Genomic DNA, 24,233 nt, shown 5'->3' with positions numbered 1-24,233 from the left:
CCTTATCTCTGGCACTGCCGTTACCTATACTCTCTGTGTTTTTACATATCTGCTACTTTTTTAATGTATTTATCTATTTTATTGTATTGTATCATATTGTGCTGTACTGTAGTTCTTGCTGAAGCATTGTATTGATAATATTAGGCCACTAATTTCGGGACTACAGAGGAAAAATTAGCTCTCTAGCAGCTAACTCTGGCACATTTACATTGAGGTGGAAACTGATATGTTGATTAATGTGCACTGTCCCTGGTAAATAAATAAATACATGAACGTGAACACACTGAGTTATTAAGCAGTATAGACATAGAAACATCATATAATGGATTATTGTTACTATGAATTTATGTAAGAACAGATCTCAGTTCTGCTGTTTAGATAAGGTGAGAAAGTGTGGGTGAGTTTACCCTCCACTACATCCCCGCAGTCGGTGACTAAATTACCACGTCACAACTACCACACACGCACACACACACACTCACACACACCTGGGACAGTGAATTAATCTTGGCCTGAGCATCTGCGTACTGCTCCTGCAGCTGCTGTTTACCCTCCTCCATGCTGGTTAATCGAGTGCTGAACTCCTTCTCCAGGTCCTGCAGCCGAGTGCAGAGCTCCTTGGATTCAGACAGCTGCTGACACACACGTCTGCGCGCGCACACACACACACACACACACACATACGCACACACGCACAGGTCAGACACAGGTTGAATGCAGATAGAGTTGACATTAAAAGATAAATGCATGGAGCAGCCAAGTAGCTCTCTCTGATGCCTTGTAAAGTTAATTGCGTACCTCAGCTTGTGATCAGGGTTAAGTGTGTGAACAGGAGTGTGTATGTGTGTGTACCTGTGTTCGGCGTCCAGAGCCCGAGCTCTCTGGTTGCTGTGCTCCAGGGCCAAGGTCGTGCTCTCCAGCTGCTGCCTCAGCCTCGCCGCCTCCCTCTCTCGCTGCCTCCCCTCTTTCCGCTGGCCGTCCAGCTCCGACTGGCACACCTCCTTCTCCTGCTCCAGCCTCGACGACTCTATCAGCGCCTGGTCTCGCGCCCGGGCCAGAGATTCGGCCTCCACGGTGGCCTCGCGGAGCTCTGCATCCAGCTCCTCCTCCCGACGACGAGACGTCTCCAAACTCCGACCATGTCGTTCCACCTCTGCCCTGAGAGTCTGAGCGGTGAGCTCTAACTGGTCACTCTGGCAAAAGATGACAAGATGGATGATTAACGCTATTTGATTCTTGCTGGTCACTTTAGATTAGAGACATTTATTAATGACCAGAGGGAAAACTAGTTTGGTCGCCCATGCACTGTGGCAAATAACAAGAGAGACACCAATCAGAGAGGTCACAATAGTTCAGTTCATTTGGTCCGGACCAAGAGAAAAAATGAGTTCTCATCCAGTTCCTGTTCACACTGACTTTTTACAAACGAACCAGAACAGTAAATATAAAGTTATACAGACTGACAGGTAACTTGTTGATTTGACTGTTTTGGGGATCGTCATCCTGCATCATCAGGACCCACGTTGGGGAAGTAAAATTCCTGTGACTGACAGAAGTTTATGCAGCACGTTAACGCTCCCAGATGACTGGTGCGAACGCATAGTCCAAATGTCAGGGAGCACACAGATCGGCGTACTGTAGGATCGCTGTCACACACTTTTTAATGGAGTTAATGAACTGACAAAGTCGGATACAAGCACAGCAGTTTGAACAGCTTTTGACCTATTAATTAGGGGAAAGTACCACGCTGACGTGCTTACACAGTATGCATGGCCTTAAATACAGATCACTTGCTTAACAGAATTCACGATCAGCAGTTGGATTTATTAGTTTAGCTCTTGAAATCATGTTCAATTCACATATCTGCTGTCGTAACATCCTGTGGCTGGTTTGTTTGTCCAGACCTGAGTTCGTTTTAACCGAAAAACAAACAAGTTAGGTGTGAAAGCATCCTAATAAAAGTCCAACAAAGAATGGTGCACCCAAAATCAGGACCAATAAAACAGGCAATAAATATGAAACAGAACATTAAAAATGATGAAGTTTTACAGCTGTGGGCACAACAGATCTTCTAAATTGTTCCGTGGAGCATCTTGGCATCCGTAACCAGTCACTCAACACACTTTTAGTCCTTCCAAACTGAAGTATGGTTTGGCTTTGCAAATGTTTTATAAGGAACAAAATGCATTCAACACATTTGTTAGAGCTCAAGGACACACACAGTGTGTTTGGTGAGCGACACTAAATGTAAACATAACTCCACAGGGAACCTTTAATGCTCCTTTAAGGAGCAGTTTCCTCCAGATTTAGAGCCACATCACATTAATTAACGCAAATTCAATCAATCTCTGCAGCATGTTTATGCATGAATTGATCATTGTTGTTTTAGGGTTTAGAAATTAAAGGAATGCTCCACTGTTTTTCAAAGTTTTATATGACCTGATTTCATGAGATCATAGCAGAACACATTAATTATTAATATGCTCATTTGCATTGAATTGGAAACTGCATATTGCAGACAAAAACTGAAAAAAGGTATTTTCTCAGCCGATGCTAAGTGTATATAAAAGATATGTACAGTGCTGTTTAGGTTAGTCGATGCTCAGGTACAACATCCACAATAAAGACTGGATCTATTCTTTATGAAAAGAGGGCGGGTAATACAGTTGAATATTACAACATCAGAAGGAGGATTATGTACGACTCTCTCTGAATGGGAGGTTTTCACAAATCCCTTTTATGGTATTTCTTTAATGCTGACTTAGCACGGCTCTTCTCCTTAGCTTGCAATTTCTCAATTTTACTGCAAATAGCACATTAAACACTTTTTTTTTGAAAATCTCAAAGACGTCTACATCCTGCGTTGAAGCTTCTGAAAAAGGTGTTTTTTGGTTTGTTTTTTCTTTGAAGCCACATGTAGGGAAATCCACTAAATAAGTTGTGCCAACACCCGAGATCTCTCCTCTGAGGATGATTGTCAATATGTGAATATTACAGTTCAAAACAGACTCGCTCTCGTAATACTGGGTGTATGAAAACACATTTCATCCTCAGCTTGAATCATCCGTTTCACTTCATGCTGTCAAATCCACCTCCTGCTGTACAGTTTCATTATGCAATAATATCATTAGATTTCAGATATACAAAACATATTTATTTGGCAATCAGAGCCCGTATCTAATGTAATGTATTTAATGTACCCAAGTAAAGGGATGCAGGATAATAAGATCAGCTATTAAAAACTGAATACTTTTTTTATTGAAGGTTACATCCCATAAACTCTGCTCCCTTTCATTTGGTTTGTACATTTCTGTTTCCCTGTCCCTCGTCCATCCTCCCTGAAGTTAAATGACATCTGCCGTGGTCATAACATGTTTTGGTGTCACAGCTGCATCATGCGTGAGTATGTGTGAGTGTGTTTGTGTACTCTTCAACCTTGCGCTGGGCGCTGCGCAGGGCGTCCACGGTGCTGCGCAGCGTGTCCCTGTCTCTCTCCAGAGCGGCCCGCTCGCCCTCCAGGGTGGCGATGACCGTGGTCTGCATCCTGTGAAGCTCCGCTTGGCTCCGCAGGCGGCACAGCTCCTCCTCCATAACCAAACCGTCCGACTGAAGAACCTGAGAGAACAACGGCAGGATATTGAGCCGGGGAACTGTCGATCTATTCATACAGACATCTGTATATAAGGTTTCATTTTATGGGTCACATAATTTCTTATAATTTCTTAGAAAGGAACTCGTATATAACTGTAATAGGACGGCCCCTGTTGGGAGTCTACGTACCTCTGAGCTTGTTATAGAGAAATGGAGAGAGTGTTCAGCTGGTAAACTTCAAACTAATTACTTTCAATAAATTGCGAGCATAACCCAAAGGGTCTTTTGTCAGTGTGCAGCAGAACAGCTGAACATTTAAACATCTGAAATTTGTCTATAGGCAAGCATACAGTTCAACTAGACTAAGGCTGCCTTCACACCAGATCAGGTGTTGCGGCGATTCTCCGTAGGGTTGTGCGGAGGTCTGAGAGAGTCTCTGTAATGGCCCATTAACTGCAACGATTAACGTCTTTTTCTTTTTTTTCCCGTATGGCTTGATTGTACAGCTTTGGACCGCCGGTTACATGATTGGCCACCACAGCGTGATGTCAGATTTCTGGATTCTGTTTCTACTTTTTCGCCGCAGGCCGCTGCAGGTTTTTTGGCACCCCCTGTGGCCACCGCGGCTCAAACACACTTGCGTTTTCATCGCAACACCGCATCTGGTGTGAATGCAGCCCAAGAGTGTACAGCCACGCTAGTAGCTCTGTGAGGCAGCACTTGCTAAACGTCAGCATGCTAAAATCCTCACAATGACAATGCTGCCATGCTGATGTTTAGCATGTATAGTGTTTGCCATGATTTTAGCATTTTGGCATGCTGACATTTACTAATTAGCACTAAACACAAAGTACAGCTGAGGCTGAGGGGAATTAGTTTTGCAGATATTTGGCCATAAAGTCAACATTTGGACCTGATGATGGCGCTACATGAAATGTCAGAGGAGTCATTACAATTCATCGTGTGGGAACAATGAGTGTCTCTGCAAACTCTTCCAAAGCATCTGGTATATTTTGAGATATTTTAGTGAATAAGTGAAAGCTTTGATGATAGAGGAAGAGGCAGGGGATCACCAAAATTAGTAAGATTCATCATCTAGGGACCATCCATCCATCCACCCATCCATTCATCCATCCATCCATCCATCCATCCATACCTCTATCTGCCGGCGGGCTTCTCCCAGACTTTCAGCAGCTTTCTTCAGAAGCTGCAGCTCGGCCTCCAGGACCACCATCCTCTGCTCGGCCTCCCAGGTTTTCCTGCTCTGCTCTCCCAGCTTGGAGCGCAGGTCCTGGGCCACCGTCGCCTGCCTGTCAGCCTCCTCCTGGGCCTCCTGGAGCCGGTTTGTCAGAAGCTCCACATCAGGACCAGACAGGGAACAAACAGCCTGGTCTGCAGCTGTCATCTCTGTGTCAGCTTCTACACTTTTGGGGTGATCTTGGATCTCTGAGGTTGTTGTTGTTGCTGCAGTTATTTGTCTTTCTATCTCCTTTTTCTCTTTGTCTTTCTGTCCTCCCTCTGCCTCTCCTCTCCTCTTGGACTCCTCATCGCATGGTTCTCCTTTTCCCCCTTCAACATGCAGAATCTCTTCCCCAACTCCTGCTTCCCTCTGGGTCCCAATGGTTTCTCCTCTTCTCTCCCTCACCCCCACCATCCTCACCGTTCCTTCCCCCTCTCCTCTGCAGGACTCAGAGCCCTGGACTCCTCTCTCCACCTCCACCTCCTCCTTTCTGTCTGCCGTCTTCACTCCTTCCCTCTTCCTCTTGTCTTCTACGTGTTGCAGTTTTGTCACCAGCTGTTCAAGGCGTTGCTTCAAAGTGGCATTTTCATTCTTCAAGTTTTGAAACTGAAAAGAAAAAGAGGAGTATAATGGAAGGGAAATTTCAATGCTTTTCAAAGCTTTGAATCTCCTACATCTTTTCTCCTTTTTTTTGTCCTTGTTTCCTTTGTTTTGGTCCTCCCATGTATTGAACATGACTGAACATGAATGCAATGTGAGTAAAAAGACTGGAACCACCTCTTGTTCTTACTGAGAATGCATCCAGGTTCAATACAAGAAGTAAAAAAGAAGTATAAATGCTGACGGGAAAATTAGAGATTGATTTAAATGATTTTTGGTTGGTTATAAAAAATAATATACAAAGGCACTCCTCTGCAGAAATAACCACAGAAAACACAGTCCAGCAGCAGCCTTCATAAATAATACGGATGAACGGATGCATTGATGTCAAAAGTGATCTGTGTTTTTCATTGATCTGTCCATTCATCTATTTTACAATTCAATACAGCCGACGTAGCTGCTGTAGATGTTTGTGTTTGAGTTACATCAAATCATCATATTCATATTGTTTTTATGGAAAGTACAATATTAACTGGTAGTTAAAGCAACAGCCACTGAGTTATTTTTTATCATCATACTCTCATGTACAGTATATCATCTTATATCATACTCTATAGCTCTGTCAAAAATATTGAAGTATCGATACATATTGATACTGAATATTTGAAATGGTTTCAAAGCTAATTTTCTCGGTACACGGGTACCAGCTGCATTTTCTGCTCTCTCTTCTCTCCGACAGAGAGTTAACACACACACACTGCTATTTTTTTTTTTTTCAAACGTCAATCACAGGGTTATCAGAGCCAAAGTGATGTCTTCACACGTATTCAACGGAAATGACATGAATGTAGCAAAACATTTGAGATAGATTGATTACACAAAATAAGATAGACACTGCAAGGATTGCTCAATAAATGACAACACTTGGACATCATTTATTGCTCATATAAAGCAACTGAAAGTCTGATACACTTCGATATCGGACATTTTGGTGCTTTCATTTTTGATTTGTCAATTTGTTGTAATTGTATTCTATCAGTGCACATAAACATATTGTTATGCAGTATAATGCAAAATATGTTTTTTTGTTTGTATTTCGTATATTTTGTTTCATTTTGTCTTGTTTTTTTGTCATAGTTTGCATACCGGACCGTTTTTACCCCCAAACAGGGATTATTTATGTATTTATGTATTATTGTAAAATTCCTTATTATTGTTGCCTCTTATTTATTCCTATTATATATCATTTTTAAGGGATGAGAGAGAGCCAGGGTAGATACATTTTATTGCATTGGATGTACAACTGTGCTTTCAAATGAATATGCACATTTGGCTAATGTAAATCGTATGTTATCCTATATTTATATTTTCTATGTTTTGTATCTATGTCTATGTATTTATAGTGTATTTTAAAATATTCTTTACATTGTGTAGTCTATAGATATTATCTCTAGTGTCCATATGTATATTTTATTTACTGTTATTGTGCATTGCCTGGATAACCCGCTGCTGTAACACAATAATCTCTCTCTCTCTCTCTGACAATAAACCTGAACTTGGTATTTTTGGTCCTACGGTTTTCTTACATTTGAGACGTTGTTATCTGCATACGATTACCTAAGAGCCTATTGTCGCTCTACACTGTGTCTGACAAAGAAGCTCAGTTTCCAAGAAACTATTTCAGTCAAGTATGTGTTGAATTTAGCTCTATAGCAACAACCTTTATTTCCTCTCAGCTCACCTCTCTGAGTGTCTTCTGATGCTCCGTCTCCAGGTGAGCCAGCTCATCCTTTGCATCTGGAGAATCAGCCTGCAGCGAGAGGAGACGGATGTTTAACCGCTGCTTCCTGTTTTTCCTATTTCATTTATCCAGATAGTGACGAGCTTCATGTGTGACTTTAGCGATGCCAGGTTGATTTAAAAGGTGGGTCTACTGGTATTTTCATTAAAGATTCTTGCCTGAAATGGTTCTTCCTACCAAAACATGATGATCATATCAACTATGAAGCGCACTAAGGGCATGTGGAAACTATATTATTTACTTTATATATCATAGAGTTGGACATGTGCTTCTGAAGTGCAGTGAAGTGTAAACTGTTATTGATTATTTCTGCGAGTCATAACCCCTGAACCCCTGGACCCTGACCTCCTGCTGGGCCTGCAGCTCCTCCAGTCGTCTCCTCAGCTCCGCGTTCTCCTGCTCCGCTCCCAGCAGCATCAGCGTCGAAGCCTCGCCCACCTCCACGCTCAGCGGCTTCTCATCTGAGACGGAGGGAGAAAGAAATAAAGAATAAAGCAGCAGAAAGATGAAAAAACAGGAGATAGAGAGAGAGAGAAATGGAGGAAAAGAGAAATATATGAAGAGATTCACTCGGTTATTGTTGATTGATAACCTGTGGGCCAGTATTACCGCAACATATTTTCTCTTATCAGTTAATTAAAATGTCTTAAATGACAAGACAGGTGCTCTGACCAATCAGGTCGCTCAGCTCCTCGTCAGAGTCCAGTTGTGATTGGAGGAAACGTTGGTGAACTGCATTGACCGGACCGGGAACGCCGCCACCGCTGTGCTTCAGGTCCGCCTCCAGGCTCATGTTCATCTCCAGCAGCTCATCAACTCGCTGCTTCTCAGTGTCCCGCTCCTACACACACACACACACACACACACGCACGCACACACACACACACACACACACACACACACACACACAGAGAGACACACACACACACAGAGAGAGAGACATTCATTCATTGTGAAATGCTCCTCCTGTGCGATATAAGTATGTGTGAAAACTAAAACCCAGATCTTAAGGAAGATTGGCGTTTCCTCACACATATTGACACACGCACACAAATATATCCTGTAACACACACACATTTAGACAAAGATGTACACAAACACTCAACAATAAATCACACCCACCGCTTCCACGTGTACGATTCTCTGACGCAGCAAAAGATTGTCCCTCTCCAGCTCCCGTAGCGAGGAGCAGCGCGCTCGTGCGTTGGCCAGCTGTTGTTCCAGAAGAACTTTGGTTTCCTGCAGCGATGCACACAGATGCTGCTGCTCCTGCAGGGGGCGCCGTGCACAGACAAGACAAGAAACATGAAACTGATAGTGATTGTAGTGGTCATTTGTTGCAAAAATCTAAATCAAACTTCAATGAAAGGGCCACTGATGCACCATGGGAATGTGGTTTACGCAGGCAAGAGAGTCCATGCAAAATGTATGTGTCTCTGATGATTTATTTATCAAAAAAAAGCAAGCACACTAAGCACAAAGAAAACATGGATGTTGCTGCCTCTCTCGTTCTGGTAAAAAAACATAAGCCCACCCAGGTGCATGCTGGTCCTACCTGCCTATACAACCACAGGTTCCCACAGTGTTAGTACTAATACTAATGTGTAAATACTAATTATGCAAACAAAGCTCTTCTATTGGAACGGACAACACGGGCCAGCCTTCGCTCCCCACGTGCATCAATGAGCCTCGGGTCTGACCCCGTCGCCAGACTTTTGGTCGGTCCTGACCACTGCAGACCGGGAACATCCCACAAGAGCTGCAGTTTTGGAGATGCTCTGACCCCGTCGTCTAGCCAGCACAATTTGGCCCTTGTTAAAGTCGCTCACATCCTTACGCTTGCCCATTTTTTCTGCTTCCAACACAAAGTTCAAAATGTTCACTTGCTGTCTAATATATCCCCCCCACTGCCAGGTGCCATTGTAACGAGATAGTCAATGTTATTCACTTCACCTCTCAGTGGTCTTAATGTTATGGCTGATCGGTGTATATATACTGTATATATATACATATGTATATATACAGTATATATACTGTATATATTGTTTATCTGTGTGTCTTTTGTTTCTGCAGATCCACATTTGTCCTCTTTAGTGACAGCTAAGGGTAATTTGGGTCTTATTTTAATAGTTTCGACCATGATTTCTAGCAGTTATAATAACCATTTATTGCACACTGAGATAAGGAAACCCAGAAACTTTTCTACAACAGAGAAACACGAGCAATTAGACGCTCAGACAGGTTGTAAACGAGCCGAATGTTTAGCCAGTTTATCTAAAACACTTGACTTGGTCGTTAAACAAAAAGTGAGCACACCCAAAATGTCGATAATAACCTGACTGAATGTGTTTTTTGCCTCCTCAGTCTTCTTCTTAGCTTCAACCCCACATTCTCAGATCTCTGCAATTAACTTAGTGAGTGAAATGTTGTTATTATTGATAGGAGTGATGAACCCAACTATGCAAATAACACCCAAGATGCAATAAAAATGAAATTACTCTTGAAGTGTCTTGGGGTGGATTTTTCCTCAACATGTAAACATTCAACACTAGCTCGTCTGGTTTTAACAACCACGCAAGAGCTCACTGTGAAATTGTGAAAATTAATTATAAACCTCAAACATAAGAAAAAAACAAACATCCTGCCAGCTAATGTGGGCCGTCACAGAGCTGCCGCATGAATCAAATCAGACTGAGAAGGTGACAGTGAGGACACCGTGAGGTGCTTTACAAGGATATGAGCACATTTTCTGCCTCAGAACAGTTATACTACCTCAGGATAAATCTCATTTGGGTGTAAAAGCTCCAATAACCGAAGACGTACTCCTGCTCTTTGTCAAAGAGCTGTAAATCCTCATGACACCACACAATATAATCTCACTCTCTGGCTTTGAGCTTCACAGTTGTTCATACTCACTCTTGATTGAAATGCTCAAGGCTGTGAGAGGGAATATATGCGGCCTTTGAGATAAAGTGGTACTTCTTTTAAACAAAAATACTCAGAGGGAGATTAAAGAAGGTGATCTTGCTGATGTGACCATCGCTGCTAATGTTCATACAAGGTCCTTGTTAAGTGTGCGTTCATGTATAAAGGCAGTGTGAGAATTTTGTCCTGTATGGGAGATTAAAATACGTACTTACTGCCAGAGCAAGTGTATGTGTGTGTCTGTGAGTGTGCGTACCTTCAGCTGAGTGCGTGTGAGCTCCAGGCTGCGCAGTCTGTGTTTACAGCTCTGAAGCTCAGTCTGGAGCTGCTCGGCCCGTGCGGCTCGCTCTCGGGCGCAGTCCAGCTCATCCCGCAGTGCACGCATGCCCCTCACCTCACCCTGCAGAGAGCGGTTCTGCAGACACACACACACACACACCAGTGGCGATGAGGTCAAAGAAGGTTGTGAACAGATCTGGGATGTGCAGTAAAGCAAATGTTGACAAAGTCTAATACAGGAAGAAGGAAAGGTCTGTGTGTGTGTGTTTCAGGGTAGACGTTAGCCGGCAAATGCTGGCGTTTTGCCGGTATAACGAGTAGTTGTCCGGCAGGAAGAAATGATCAACAGCCAAAACGCATGTTGGGAAATATGCCAAATAAATAAATGAATGAATTAATAGCATATTAAAGTAGCCTAAAATTGTAAGATATATTGCTAGGACAACTTACAAACTTATATTATAAAAAAAATATGAATGCCTCCGCTCTGCTGTGCTTCTAATCCAATACACTTTTTGTTTAATTCAGTGAATACTTCCTCACGGTCCGCTAGCTGTCCGTTCTGTGTGTGCGCTGAAAAAAAAAGAGCCAGCTGGCTCTGTAAATGGGAAACAAACACAGTGACTCTGACCAAGCCACTATAGGTACCGAATGTCATTTCTTTTTACAATCAAAGCTTCTATTGAGGTTTTCAAATGAAGCGTTAAATGTCTGTTATTAGAAGGCTTAATTGCAAATTAATTGCATATTTGTTTATCTGTTCAAAATGTACCTTAAAGGGAGAAGCATTTAATACTCTTATCAACATGGGAGTGGGATAAATATGCTGCTTTATGCAAATGTATGTATATATTTATTATTGGAAATCAATTAACAACACAAAACAATGACAAATATAGTCCATAAACCCTCACAGGTACTGCATTTAGCATATCAAATGGCAACATGGCAAACTCAAGCCCAACAGGCAATAACAGCTGTCAGTGTGTCAGTGTGCTGACTTGACTATGACTTGCCCCAAACTGCATGTGATTATCATAAAGTGGGTATGTCTGTAAAGAGGAGACTCGTGGGTACCCATAGAACCCATTTTCATTCACGTAGTTGAGGTCAGAGGTCAAGGGACCCCATTAAAATTGGCCATGCCAGTTTTTCCTCGCCAAAATTGTGTCTAAGTTTGGAGCGTTATTTAACCTCCAAGCTAGTATGACATGGTTGGTATCAATATATTTGTTAGGTTTTCTAGTTTCATATGTTACCAGTATCTACTCTCGAGCTTTAAATCTGAGCCCACTACAACCTAAAAATCAACGCAAGTTGCGTTAATGCGTTAAAGAAACTAGTGGCGTTCAAACAAATTTAGGTTAACGCGTTATTATCGTGTTACCTTTGACAGCCCTAGTTGTAACATTGTTGGATGCTATTGTAAGTCGTACTACGGCAATGGGAAAAATACAAGTAAATGATTGAAGGAAGGCCTCATGTGACCTAGTATCATTCCTGTAGTTTTGTCTAAACTGTAAGATCAGCTGGGAAAGAAGTTTAACAACAATATTCTTCTGGGCAAAACTGTAGTTGGCTGCATTGTGTGTAGTCTAATTGCTGCTAAATACATAACCTAAGAGGAATCGACTCACTGGCTATTAAAAGCCACCTGTGTTTTGTGCTGTTGGCTGCGCTGTATTGTTTTTCAGCGTTAATATACAGTATATTACAGCCGTTGCCAAACTCGTTACGGTTTATGTGTGCAAGCCTTTCTGTGCCTCCAAAGTAAGGACATCTCTGTACCTCTTTCTGAAGTTTCTTGAGTTGGTCCTCCATGGTTTGAATCTCCAGGTTGTAATCTAATATCTGATCACCTTTATCTTCCCTAAAAACAAAAACAAAAATTCAATTACACCATTTTTCAGAACATTGTTGCAGGTGTTTTGTTCTGTGATACATCGGCTGCTAAAAAATGAGATTAGAGCAGATAATGTTTGCTAGAAGTATAAAAAAAAGGCATGTATATGCAGAAATTATAATTGGCCAACAGTGACCTTTGTGATATAGTCAAAGCAGTGAGTACCTGATTTGTTCTTTACTCTTTGCGGAGTAACAACTCACAGTTTTCTGTGCCAAAATCATTTGCACATTTTTCATGTTGACCTTTATCGCATCTTTTCTAAAGGTTCTCTTGACTTTTCTGAATCACACACACACACCCACACACTCCCACACACACACTCACAGTTGTTGTTTGAGGCGGCGGAGTTTGGCCTTGCTGTCTGCCAGCTGGAGTGCCAGACCTTGGGGTGGCTCCTCGCTGTGACCACCCAGGGGCGCCGTGGTTGAGTCAGACTGGGCCTCCCGCTCCCGACACAGCTCTGCTATCCTCTGGGAGAGAGGGAGATGTGGCGAGGGTCAAAGAGGACAGAGGAAAAGACAGATTTGGAGAGAGAATGAGAGACAGGCGAGATAAAGTGCGGGAGAATTACAGCAACTAAGAAGAGATTAGAAACAGAAATTGAAATGTGTTTGATAGTGATTAATAATGAACTGACTGCAGGTACACTGTCATCACAGTGTTAATGCACCTCTTGGGTTTTTAACAATGTGTTTTCAAAACAATGAATGTAAAATTACTTTTGTCTTCTGTTTTTAACGGGGCTTATTTGAGTCAGTGGAAATTATTTGATCAATTGATTTAATCGCTTATGTTCCTCTGATCCCATATCAAGGTTGTAGCTATTATTCACTATTCACAACAGAGATAATCTCTTTAATAATGCCTTTTAATCCCACAAAAGCTGGTAAAAGATCTCAGTGGAACGTCAGTGGATTTGAGGATGAAGGATGGAGTCAAATTAAGAAAATAAACTCATATAGGGGGTAATTATTCACGTTTAAAAAACAAAAAAAATACCTCATTGTATATCTCAAAATAATAATTTTTTCAGACAGTGGACTAACGTGCATTTTATTTTTCATTTATTGTTATTTTTTCATACAAACTTACATGGACCACAAAGCTATTCATATGTCAGCCTCATATTCAACAGTATACTTGTGTTTTCTAAATTCTAATCTATTTTACTCCATTGATATACCATTTTTAATATCAGCTTTTGGGGGGCTATAAGGCAGAATTATTACAACTGTGGGTGTTAAATAATAGCTACAAACTGAATATGAGATCTGAGCAGCATAAGATATAAAATGTTGATCAAACATGCGACACAATTAAGCCCTGATGAAACAAGTACTTACTTATGCATGCCCTAATTTGCAGTTAATTTAATTTTATAACTTCATAAAAATGAACACAATGTTCTTATTACCATATTGGTGTGATGGAAAATATTGTACAGGTCTCATTAAAAATATCAAACACATTTTTTCATGCATCAAAGGTCCCCAGCAGGAATCGAACCGGGGACTTTGCTGTCACACTGTATGGTTTGTGTCTGAGCCACCAAAAGACTCATGTTTAAATCATTTTAAGGCACAAAAAAATCTGTAAAAAATGCATGTCTGACATCTGTTTGAATATATGTTTATGGTATAAATGTATTTAAAGGGATACAGCACTTTAGTGTCTAAACTGTCGGGTATGATTGCATTGCTTATAGCTTCCAGTATTTCTCACACTGGTGTAAAAACATTATTACATGATATTTTGACATTTTGGGAAATACTTATTTGCTTTCTTGCCAAGATTTAGATGAGAAGATCAATATGATATATAGTAAATGTGAAGCTACCACCAGTTAGCTAAGCTTAGCACATAGATTGGAAACAGCAGGGGGACACAGCAAGCCTGGCTATGTCAAAAAGCCGCTTACCAGCCCCTCAAAAAGCTAGTGTAGTGTAGTGGACTGCTGTTTTGAAGCCTCAAGTTTGGCATTTTGTCCGTCTCCATCTTGGTTTTTTGCAACCAGAAGTGACACGAGAGGGTGGAGCTAAGTACAACCGAACGTTGAATAAGACATTTTTAGACAACCAAAAGGTTATAATTAACTTTCAAGAACTGAAAACACACTGTGAAAGGGTTAAAGTTGTAAGACGAAAACACGGACAATTCTCAGACCGGACAACGCCGTGGTAGCGACCTGTCAATCACAAGGTAGCCACGCCCTAAACCTTTTCCTGCTTTATGGTGTATTTGACTCTAAATGGGACCATCATTTACTAAATGAACATCATGCTGTATCAGTGGCGGCTGGTGACTCAAAAAACTGAGGAGGACAGGAGGAAAACCAACCCACGGTGTTATTAGTTATTTCTCTTATTTGGCAATTGCACCTCCATTTTATGTATGGGCTCAGTGCTGCTTGATATATGTGCTCTTGTGTTCCTAATATTTGTATGTTATATAGGGAGGGCTTACATGGGATTCAGATTTTTTAATTTTCATTCTGTAAATGTTATAATCTGAAAAGCACTTAGTGCTTCAGTTTGACAAGAGCGTTACAATTATTATTATTACTGCTACACTACTGGCCTAGGTTACTTATCTCTACTTTCTTATGTAAAATGAAAAACTAAGCAGTAAAACAATGGCTTTGACAATGGCAGAACGTTTTTTAGCTCTCATATATCACAACCGAAAAAAGGAGACGTCTGTCAACTTTTGTGACGTTGAACCACAGAAAAGGAATTGACTTGACATAACAGGAGGTGGCGCTATGTCGCAATTGCTTCACTAAAGTAGCACGAAGATTAAACATTAAACATTATGGCCATTCCTACACAGTTCTCCATGTATTTTGTATGTATATAGCTACATACTTCTGTCTCCATCTCCCCCGTTTCAGTGTTGCTGCCGCGGGACTGTACACACACCTCTACACACACCTCTACACACAACAAACAGCGATATCCGTCTGAGAATAACTAATAATAATGAATGTTTAATATGAATAATGAATGATGTTGTGGGATTATTCCTCATTTCATGGGATATTTTGGGATTTATACTTTAGTAATACAAAACACCCCCAAAGCTTTTGAATACTTATTTGGAGGATGATTACCATGGCAACGGTCGAAGCTTCGAAGCATCCAGGTCCTACTTCTGAGACATCATACCTTGCCCTAACAAACACTACTGAAACCAAACTAAAACTAGCAAACTCACTCTGAAAACTAACTGAAACTAAACTAGAATGAAATTGTAAAAATCAAAAACTAAAATAAAATGAAAACTAATTGAAAATCCAAAACTATTATAACCTTGCTCTCTGCAGGAAAGCAAAAACTATATTTTCCAAAATGTCAAACTATTCCTTTAAGTGTGTGTGTATGTGTGTGTGTATGTATACCTCCAGGTGTGTGTCTCTCTGTGTCAGCAGGCTTTGGATCTGTTTGGCCATGGAGCAGAACGCCACCTCTAAGTCAGCACCTTCAACCTCCACCAGCTCCTCCCACCTCAGCGGCAGCACCGTGCGAGGATCCTGAGTCACCTGCAGCAAGGACAGTTTCTCAGGTCACATGATAAGATCAATGTGCGTCTGGGAAACCTGACACAAAATGGCAGATCTGGGGACAAACAACCCAGGCAGTGTGAAGGCTGTGTGTGAGAATACCAAGCAGAGATGCATCTGTTTATAAAGGAAAACACCATTTCTCACATTTCTTTGGGAATGTATCAGTTAGGGAAGCGCGTCCAAAAATGCCTGACTGATTCATGCAAAACTAATGATTATGTAGACAGGTTTGAAAAGTCCTCGGGTGGAAGGCATATGAACAGCAAGCAGGGGGTGCATCCATCCACACCTCTCACCTCTATGATTTATGAGGCTGAGAAACCTGGCACAAAAAGGGCTGGTGGGCAACATGCTGTTACTGTAATTCAGACACGCTGGTATGCAACATGCTGTTTTTGTAATGCTGGCAATTATTCACGGGGAGGGTGGGGGGGGGGCATTTTTAAAAGAGTACAATTTGGCATTTAGGCTGTATTGGAGAGGACAGCGGAGTATGACAGAAAGAAGATGAAGGAGAGAGGATAATGTGACAGAGGTGGAGGTGGAGAGGTGGACATGAGGGGTGGAGGATCCATCCTACGGTGGCAGCAAGGGGCACCCAGAGGTCCTTAGGAGGCTGCCAGCAGAATAACAAGTAGCTCATTTTCACACTTACTTGAAGCGCCAGCAGAAGCTATAATAGTTTCTCTGCCTACAGGCCAGACAGTGAAGAAATTCTGTGCTAAATCATATTTCGGAACAAAAATCCTCTTAAAAATGTCTCCTCTGGATAATTTCTCCTCATACTAACGGTCAGTCGCTGAATGCCTTTTATATTTAGGAGGATCCTTGATTTGATTAATTCTGTACTACCTGCTGGATACAGCTGGCAATGGCTGCCTGGGTCTCAATGTCCAGAGACTGGATCTGCTGGATGAACGTCTCCTTCTCCTCACACTGCAGACACACAGGGATGAAATGGAGTCAGGTGTGTGTGTGTGTGTGTGTTATATCAATATATATATATAGAATACAGTATAATCAAGAGATGAAACAATTAGTCAATTGACAGGAAATTAATCTACAGCTATTTTGATAATAATATAATCATAATAATAAGAGGTATCCTGTCATGAACTGAGTGAAGTGTTGGTTAAGTAAAAATCTGGACGGCATATAGACGCACATCCAAATCAAAGAGAGCAGCTGAAAGTGAGCACATCATGGAATAAACAAATACATATCTCACACACTGCAGGGCTCCAATGTCCACTTATTTATTGCACCCAAGGTGAACTACACTTCATCAGACTAAAGTTGACACAGCAACAGCGCCATCTTAGATATATACATTATGTGGTGAGTATCTAAGGTGACAAAGAAAAAGCATACTTCATAGAAAAACACATCTATATCAGCATACACACATACAGTAGATATATGTATATATTAGGGCTGTCAAAGTTAACACAATAATAACCCTTTAACGCAAATTTGTTTTAACGACACTAATTTCTTTAACGCAACTTGCAATTTTTAGGTTGTAGCGGATTCAGAGTGAAGATACTGGCATGGAGGAATCCATTGGTACCAACCATGTCATACTAGCTCGTCACGAAGGAGGCGAAATAACGCTCCAAACATGCACTAAATTTTGGCGAGGAAAAATTGTCATGGCCATTTTCAAAGGGGTCCCCTGACCTCTGACCGCAAGATATGTGAATGAAAATGGGTTCCATGGGTACCCACGAGTCTCCCCTTTACAGACATGCCCACTTTATGATAATCACATGCAGTTTGGGGCAAGTCATAGTCAAGTCAGCACACTGACACTTTGCTTTTCTATGTCAATTTAGATACTCCCCATATAATGTATATCTAAGATGGCGCTTTTGCAGTGTCCTGCAGTGTGAGAGTTATTTAAGTAATTATCTGGTCCTACAGTAGATACACAGTCTGTGCATCACCTTAATTATTAAGATTCATTCTTTGTGGACCAAGGATAATCCATCCAATAATTATTTGACTCTGCATCAAAGTGTTGGATCAAAAGATGGACAAACAAAAATGTAAAATACTGAAAATTTAATACAAAATACTGGTCGTCCGTAGGTTCAGTGAAACGATACGGGCGTCATTATCGACCTTTAAAAATCGTGACGGTCATGTGAGAGTGTGTGATCACCTGCACAGCACATCCTAGTAAGAGCAGCAGCAGTCGCCTGAGCTCTTCCACGGCGGCCTCTGAGGACACGGAAATAACTGTCATCATCATCATTATCATCATCATCATCTCTACCCCCTACCGCCGTCCTCCATTATCACCTTAATGTGTCTCACAGATAGCAGAGATATGGACTCGTATATAAAGTGTAATTACTTTCTAGCTGCTGAGAGATGTGGCACTGATAGGATCATGTGGTTATCTTGTACCTGTTACGGGGTCCTGCCCCAGAATGGCAACGTTTGGGAGAGGCATCAGTATCAACTGCTGCAGGTCTTCCTGAAGAACAGAATAAATGTGAAGAGTTACATGAAATAAAAAACCTCAAGTGATCGGCCGGCCCGTCCTGCCTGCCTGTCAGCCTGTCAGTCTGCCCACAGTGAGTCTGGATAAACAACAGCAGACAAACTTTCCACCAGCTTCCTGCAGTTTGTGGTGTAAACAAAGAGCTGATATCTGATCGTCCTTCCAGGTCAAGGAGTCTTTGTACAAATTAGATTTAAGATATTTCAGTGTAGCTAATTCTCAGTATTCTTTAGACGTAATAAAACATAAAAACAAATCTGATGATTGAATAACAAAATCCCTGATTCTATTGCTGTCCTTGTGGTTAAAGGAGATGCATAATATGGGTGATGTGACGGCAAAGACACGGTACACTAACAACTGACGTCATGCACAACCAGAACCATCACTAGCAACAAACCAAACACTGACGGGTACATCATCATGACTTTTATTATTGGCTGATTTTAGCTTGTCACAGATGTTATCAGTATTGGTTTGTTGTTTTTTAAATTGACTTATTTACACTGTGGTTATAGATTGTATGTGTTTGATGTACATATTTGTACACATTTCTTATATTTCTCATTAATTATTTGTATTATTTATTTATTTACATATATTGCGTTATATATTGTAGTATTATGTCGATAATTTACATGTTACATACTTCTTTATTTCTATTTTTTTTATATTTCTCTATGCTTGTAAATAAGAGCAACTGTAACGTCCCAATCCTCCCTCTGGATCAGAGATATTGCTGTACACAGAAGGTGTAATGACATTTAGTAAGGAACAATCTTTGTCTGCCAAAGAGTTTAGAATATATGTTGGTCACAATTTATTAATAATTAAATTTAAGGGATCCTTTTCCAAAACATTTGTTTATAGAGTGTCCTGGCGGCCAAGGATTTAAAGGCGCTCATCATATAACTGCAATATTTGCAATAACCCGGTTTGACTAGGGCTGCACAATTTTGAAAAATATATCATTGTGATTATTTTGACTGATATTGCAATATTAGTGAATGATATTTTTGACATCGTTATTCTCATTTTGATTGAAAAACACATTATGGTGTGATTTTTTCGGGGATCTGTAGCAAACAAAGATGTTTTCTTAAGTCTGTAGAATATGATGTGTAGGCCAGGACATCTCTGCAGCACCACAATATTTAATTTTAAACGGAATTTTACACACATTTCGCCTTTAACAAATATTGCACCTACTGCAATTTTGATAAAAAAAATTATAAATTGTGCAGCCATATAGGTTCAAGTCTGACTGGATTCTTTTGTTGCATGTCATCCCTCATTTCACCACCAAATAAAGGCAAAAAACATACAGTACTTAACCCTGGCAAGAGTCAGACCAGCTTTAGTGGAGCTTTCACTCTTCTCTGGATGTGCCACACATTCAAATTCTTTGGAGAGGACACAGTTTCATAACTCAATATGAGCAGTTTTACTATCAGGAGCTCAGTCAATTATGACAAAATAAAACCTCCAACATTGACCGGAGGTCATTCAGACTACATTGGCTTCAAGTCATTTCTGGTAATTTCTGTATTTACATTGTTAATTAAATAACAATTCATCCATTTATGAGTTAAATGCAACATCAAACAATCAAATGTTTGTAAATGAGCTCCCATCTATAGGTACTAGCTGCTGGTCAGGATCCAAACTGCCAAACAGGAAGTGAGAGCTTCCAATGTGTTTCACAGTACAGGGGAGTCGGACTGTACCATGTTGAGTAGAGGAGAGGGGGTTTTCCTTTGTTTCAGGGGATTTGTTTAAGTACCCTAAACAATTTATATTGTTAATATTTCTATGTTGGGACAATTATAATAATGATTAGACATTGTTTGGTTTGTCTGTAGGAGGAGCTTTGTGTTTAAAAGCAAGGAGAGGAAGCTATCTTTTCTTGTTGACTTATGTTCTTTTGAAAGTTTTTTACAAGCATTTTGTTTCTTTTTCATTTTTGTATAGTTTAGTTTTAACAACCTCACCAAAACCAGCCTGAACTGCCTGTTTGTGTTATGTAAACTTCAAATAAAACATACACCGGGTGAAGATTACTCCGGCCTCCGTGTTCTCCTTCCACCGACCAGACAATCCTTACATTTTGTGTCAATAAAATTGCAAGGTTGTGCACTATTGTAGTTGGTTTGATGTGACATTTATTTATTTATTTATTTATTTATTTATTTATTTATTTATTTATTTTACAGGGACAATGGACAGTCATTGACTGTCCCTGAGTTAGCTGGACTGCTAAATTTCATCAGCATCCTTGGGCCAGAAAATCCATAGAAGAGTTACGGTATCAAGTGTTAAAATTCAGACAGAGGTACAGAGAGTTAACATGGCATGAAAACTAAAAGCACTTGCCATTTAAAAACATTGCATCTTACAAAATATTTGATAAAATCCTCAATTTTAAGGACTTTCTGGTTAATGCTCACATGATTGGTTTTGTTTCAGCCATGATTTCAACTGTGATTTAAGAGAGATTGGAGAATTGTCTGATAGTGTTAGTATTTACAGCTCTAATGGAGAAAGCTGACCAGCTAAATTCAGTAAACCTGTGCTGTGCTACACAGTTGTTTCTGGTAGATGCTCTCTGATGTTATCTGAGAACAGTCAGCAAAATACTCTGTCGGTGGGGGAGGAGCAACATTGTGTGTAATTTTGTAAATTAAATTGTTTTGATGATGGTAAGTATGCAGCTTTTCATCTAACCTGAGGGTTTGTGTTTAATACAGAAAAGCTATTTTTGTTTCCAAATATGAATGAAAATATAACCTAGATGCCAAGAATAGTTTTGGCATCATTGGGCAAAAATCCCATAATAACCTTTCAGCATATTGTAATTCAAGTGTTCTGAGAGACAACTAGACTTCTGCACTTCCTCATGGCTCTGTTTTCAGACTTTAGAAAAACCAACCCGTTATGGGAGACTTTGGCCAATCACAGGTCTTTTCATTGAGAGAGAGCGTTCCTATTGGCTGTTCATTCAACGGAGGCAGCTGTCACTGACTGATCACATGTCTCGCGACCTCCGATCAAACGGTCATACTAGGCAGCACTGATCAAATATGAATCAATATTCAGTAACTGTAATGCATATTTCTCTCCTCAAATGTTTTCAGAAACATCTTGTAGTGTACTGTTTAGCTGTAAAATGAGAAAGTGTGCTCCGGTTGGTGGGCGGTGCTTGGTATTTCCTCAGATTATCTCAACATGGCTGCCGGGTCACAAACTTTCTCAATTTACAGCTAAACAGTACACTACAAGATGTATCTGAAAACATTTGAGGCGGGAAATAGGCATTACAGTAACAGAATATTGATTCATAGTTTGACCGTTTGATCGGAGTTTGCGAGTGATTGACAGCTGCTCAGAGGCTCCAGCTCAGCTCTAATTGGTTGTTTTCCTCCGCTCTGTGAAATCTTGCAGATGCCATTAGGAGCACCGGAGGACACCAGAAGACACCGAGTCACATGATTTTTTCAGATTACCTGTCTCATGCACTACTAGTTTTATAAAAAATAAATTTTTTTAGTCATATTTTTCCAATTCTACCCACTGCTGCTTTAAATGTCAAAATCCCCTCAAATTAAATATCAAAATAAGCTGTTGAATCTCCATGTCTCTATGCTCCTGTGCTAGAAAAGCATTTACAATGTGTTGAAGAGTACACTGTGTGGTCAGTTGTATTTCCTGCTTCAAGATCTTGGACAAATCTGCTGGCAGATTCTAAATGACGTTTAATCAAGCTGGACAGCAGACGCCTCGGACATCGCCCGTCCAGAAACCTGGCTTCTCTGGCAGCAATAAACAAGTATTTGTCATATGGACCTGCAGTGCTTTGCTCCTCCTACAATGCCATCTAGTGCAGTCAGACAGATGACTTCGCTAATTCAGCAAAGTCATCCGACTTTATTACTTTACTTTTCAGAATAATTTCCCTGTTAATTAAAAAATGTTTCTGTCAAAGAGCCACACTCTGACATTGGCTAGGTCCTTTACCAACTGCTCTGAAAGCCTGTTTACATCCTCCTGCGAACCATCGGTGCAAAATCACCAGAGGCGAGTCACAATTACAGCTCTCTCTGCTGCTTACTGTAATTTATAAACTGTGGTACAGTGAGAAAGGCAATGTACCAAGAGGCAGTCGTTTGGCATCAGAAACATGTGCAGCCAACCAGAAGTTTGTGCTCCTTCAGGGCATGTAGGATATTAGCCACTGCAGCTCTGTGTTGGTCATCGTGCAGCTCATGGTTCATGATGCCAAACAGGCTTCTGCAAGAGATTAGCCAGACTGGAAATTATATAGAAGCTGCTTGTTGGCGCGCTAACGTCCTCGCATCATTCAGCCAAAATATGTACTGGGGGGGTGTTTGCTCAAATCTCTCCTGAACTATACTTTCATCATTTGGTTCAATTATAGACCCTGCCGAGATTACCAATACATGGTGCAATTATATCTGCTATTATATGATTTCCAGGCGAGTTTCTCTCAAGGTTAATTCCTTTTTCTGGAGACAATATAGTAAAAAAACAAGGAATTAGCCTTTATCCCTCAGTGAGTCTACTGTTCAATAAAGTAGTCCTGAATTTGGAATAACATTTTTCATCAAGCTGCTGGCTGCAGAACTGAAGAGAATTAAAATCCGTCTGCAACATTATCCTTTCCCAAATTCCATCTTTCTATCAATAATTCCACTTTATGTTGTTTAGATCGGTGATTTTCATTTTACACGCAGACAGCTTTGATGTTCACAATGCTTCTATCGGCTGTTTCACTTTTTGCCTTTATTCACATGTGCAAACCAGATTTCATCTGTAGATTTTTTATGTTAATTCAAACATCATTTATTGGATGTTCAGTGGCCTTAAAAATATCTGGGTTTACTGAGGACAGAGATCTTTAAATGTAGAGGCTCAACACATTAGAAGGCAAGAGGAATTAACATTTAAAATCCCATTAACACACAGCTGAATGCTGAGTGTCTCCATTCAGAGACATTAAAGGCTCTTAGATGGAATACATTACAGTACAATACAGTACAATACAATACAATAGAACACAATACAATAGAACACAACAGAGTAGAATAGAATAGAATAAGATAGAACAAACAGGATCAAATAAAAGAGGAGAGAACAAACACAATAGAATAGAATAGAACAAACAAACTCAACTAGAATAGCACAAATAGACTAAAACTGAAAATAATAGAACAGAACAAACAGGATAGAATAGAACAGAATACAACAGAATAGAAAATAAATGAATAAAACACAACATAATAGATTAGAACAGAATATAATACAATAGATTAGAATAGAACAAACAGGATAAGAACAGAACAGAACCAAATAGAGTAGAATCGAACACAATAGAATAGAACCAACAGATTAGAATAGAATAAAACCGAACAGGATAGAATAGAATAGAATAGAATAGAACCAAACTGAATAGACTATAATAGAGCAAACAGAACAGAATAGAACCAAATAGAATAGAATAGAACCAACAGAATAGACCAGAATAAAACAAACAGGATAGAATAGAATAGAATAGATCAAACAGGATAGGATACAATAGAAAATAACAAACATAATGGAATAGAAAATAAAAGAATAGAATATAACAAACAGGATAAAATAATAGAATAGAACAAACAGGATAGAATAGAACAAACAAACTCAACTAGAACAGCACAAATAGAATAGAACAAAGAAGAGGAGCCAACAAACAGAGTAGAATAAAACAGAACAGAATAGTATAGAAAGTGATAAAACAGAACAAACAGAACGGAGCACACTGTG

General features: G+C 40.2%; 1 protein-coding gene across 2 annotated transcripts in view; it reads right to left on the bottom strand.

The window, feature by feature from the left end:
• ccdc88b (coiled-coil domain containing 88B) overlaps window positions 1-24,233 on the bottom strand; it is a 58,116-nt gene that overhangs the window by 26,731 nt on the left and 7,152 nt on the right. For both annotated transcript variants that reach the window (XM_037780601.1, XM_037780600.1), the window contains exons 4-18: window positions 18,317-18,386; window positions 18,069-18,127; window positions 16,757-16,840; window positions 15,740-15,880; window positions 12,667-12,812; window positions 12,225-12,306; window positions 10,414-10,572; window positions 8,355-8,501; window positions 7,905-8,073; window positions 7,578-7,693; window positions 7,173-7,241; window positions 4,748-5,437; window positions 3,436-3,615; window positions 853-1,193; window positions 489-648 (exon numbers count right to left, since the gene is read on the bottom strand). In XM_037780601.1, the coding sequence (XP_037636529.1) occupies window positions 489-648; window positions 853-1,193; window positions 3,436-3,615; window positions 4,748-5,437; window positions 7,173-7,241; window positions 7,578-7,693; window positions 7,905-8,073; window positions 8,355-8,501; window positions 10,414-10,572; window positions 12,225-12,306; window positions 12,667-12,812; window positions 15,740-15,880; window positions 16,757-16,840; window positions 18,069-18,127; window positions 18,317-18,386 (2,613 nt within the window). The remainder of the gene's footprint in view (window positions 1-488; window positions 649-852; window positions 1,194-3,435; window positions 3,616-4,747; window positions 5,438-7,172; window positions 7,242-7,577; window positions 7,694-7,904; window positions 8,074-8,354; window positions 8,502-10,413; window positions 10,573-12,224; window positions 12,307-12,666; window positions 12,813-15,739; window positions 15,881-16,756; window positions 16,841-18,068; window positions 18,128-18,316; window positions 18,387-24,233) is intronic.

This window comes from Sebastes umbrosus, chromosome 9, assembly GCF_015220745.1.
Source record: "Sebastes umbrosus isolate fSebUmb1 chromosome 9, fSebUmb1.pri, whole genome shotgun sequence".
NCBI classification, from domain to species: domain Eukaryota; kingdom Metazoa; phylum Chordata; class Actinopteri; order Perciformes; family Sebastidae; genus Sebastes; species Sebastes umbrosus.
This window is presented reverse-complemented; position numbering and strand designations above follow the sequence as displayed.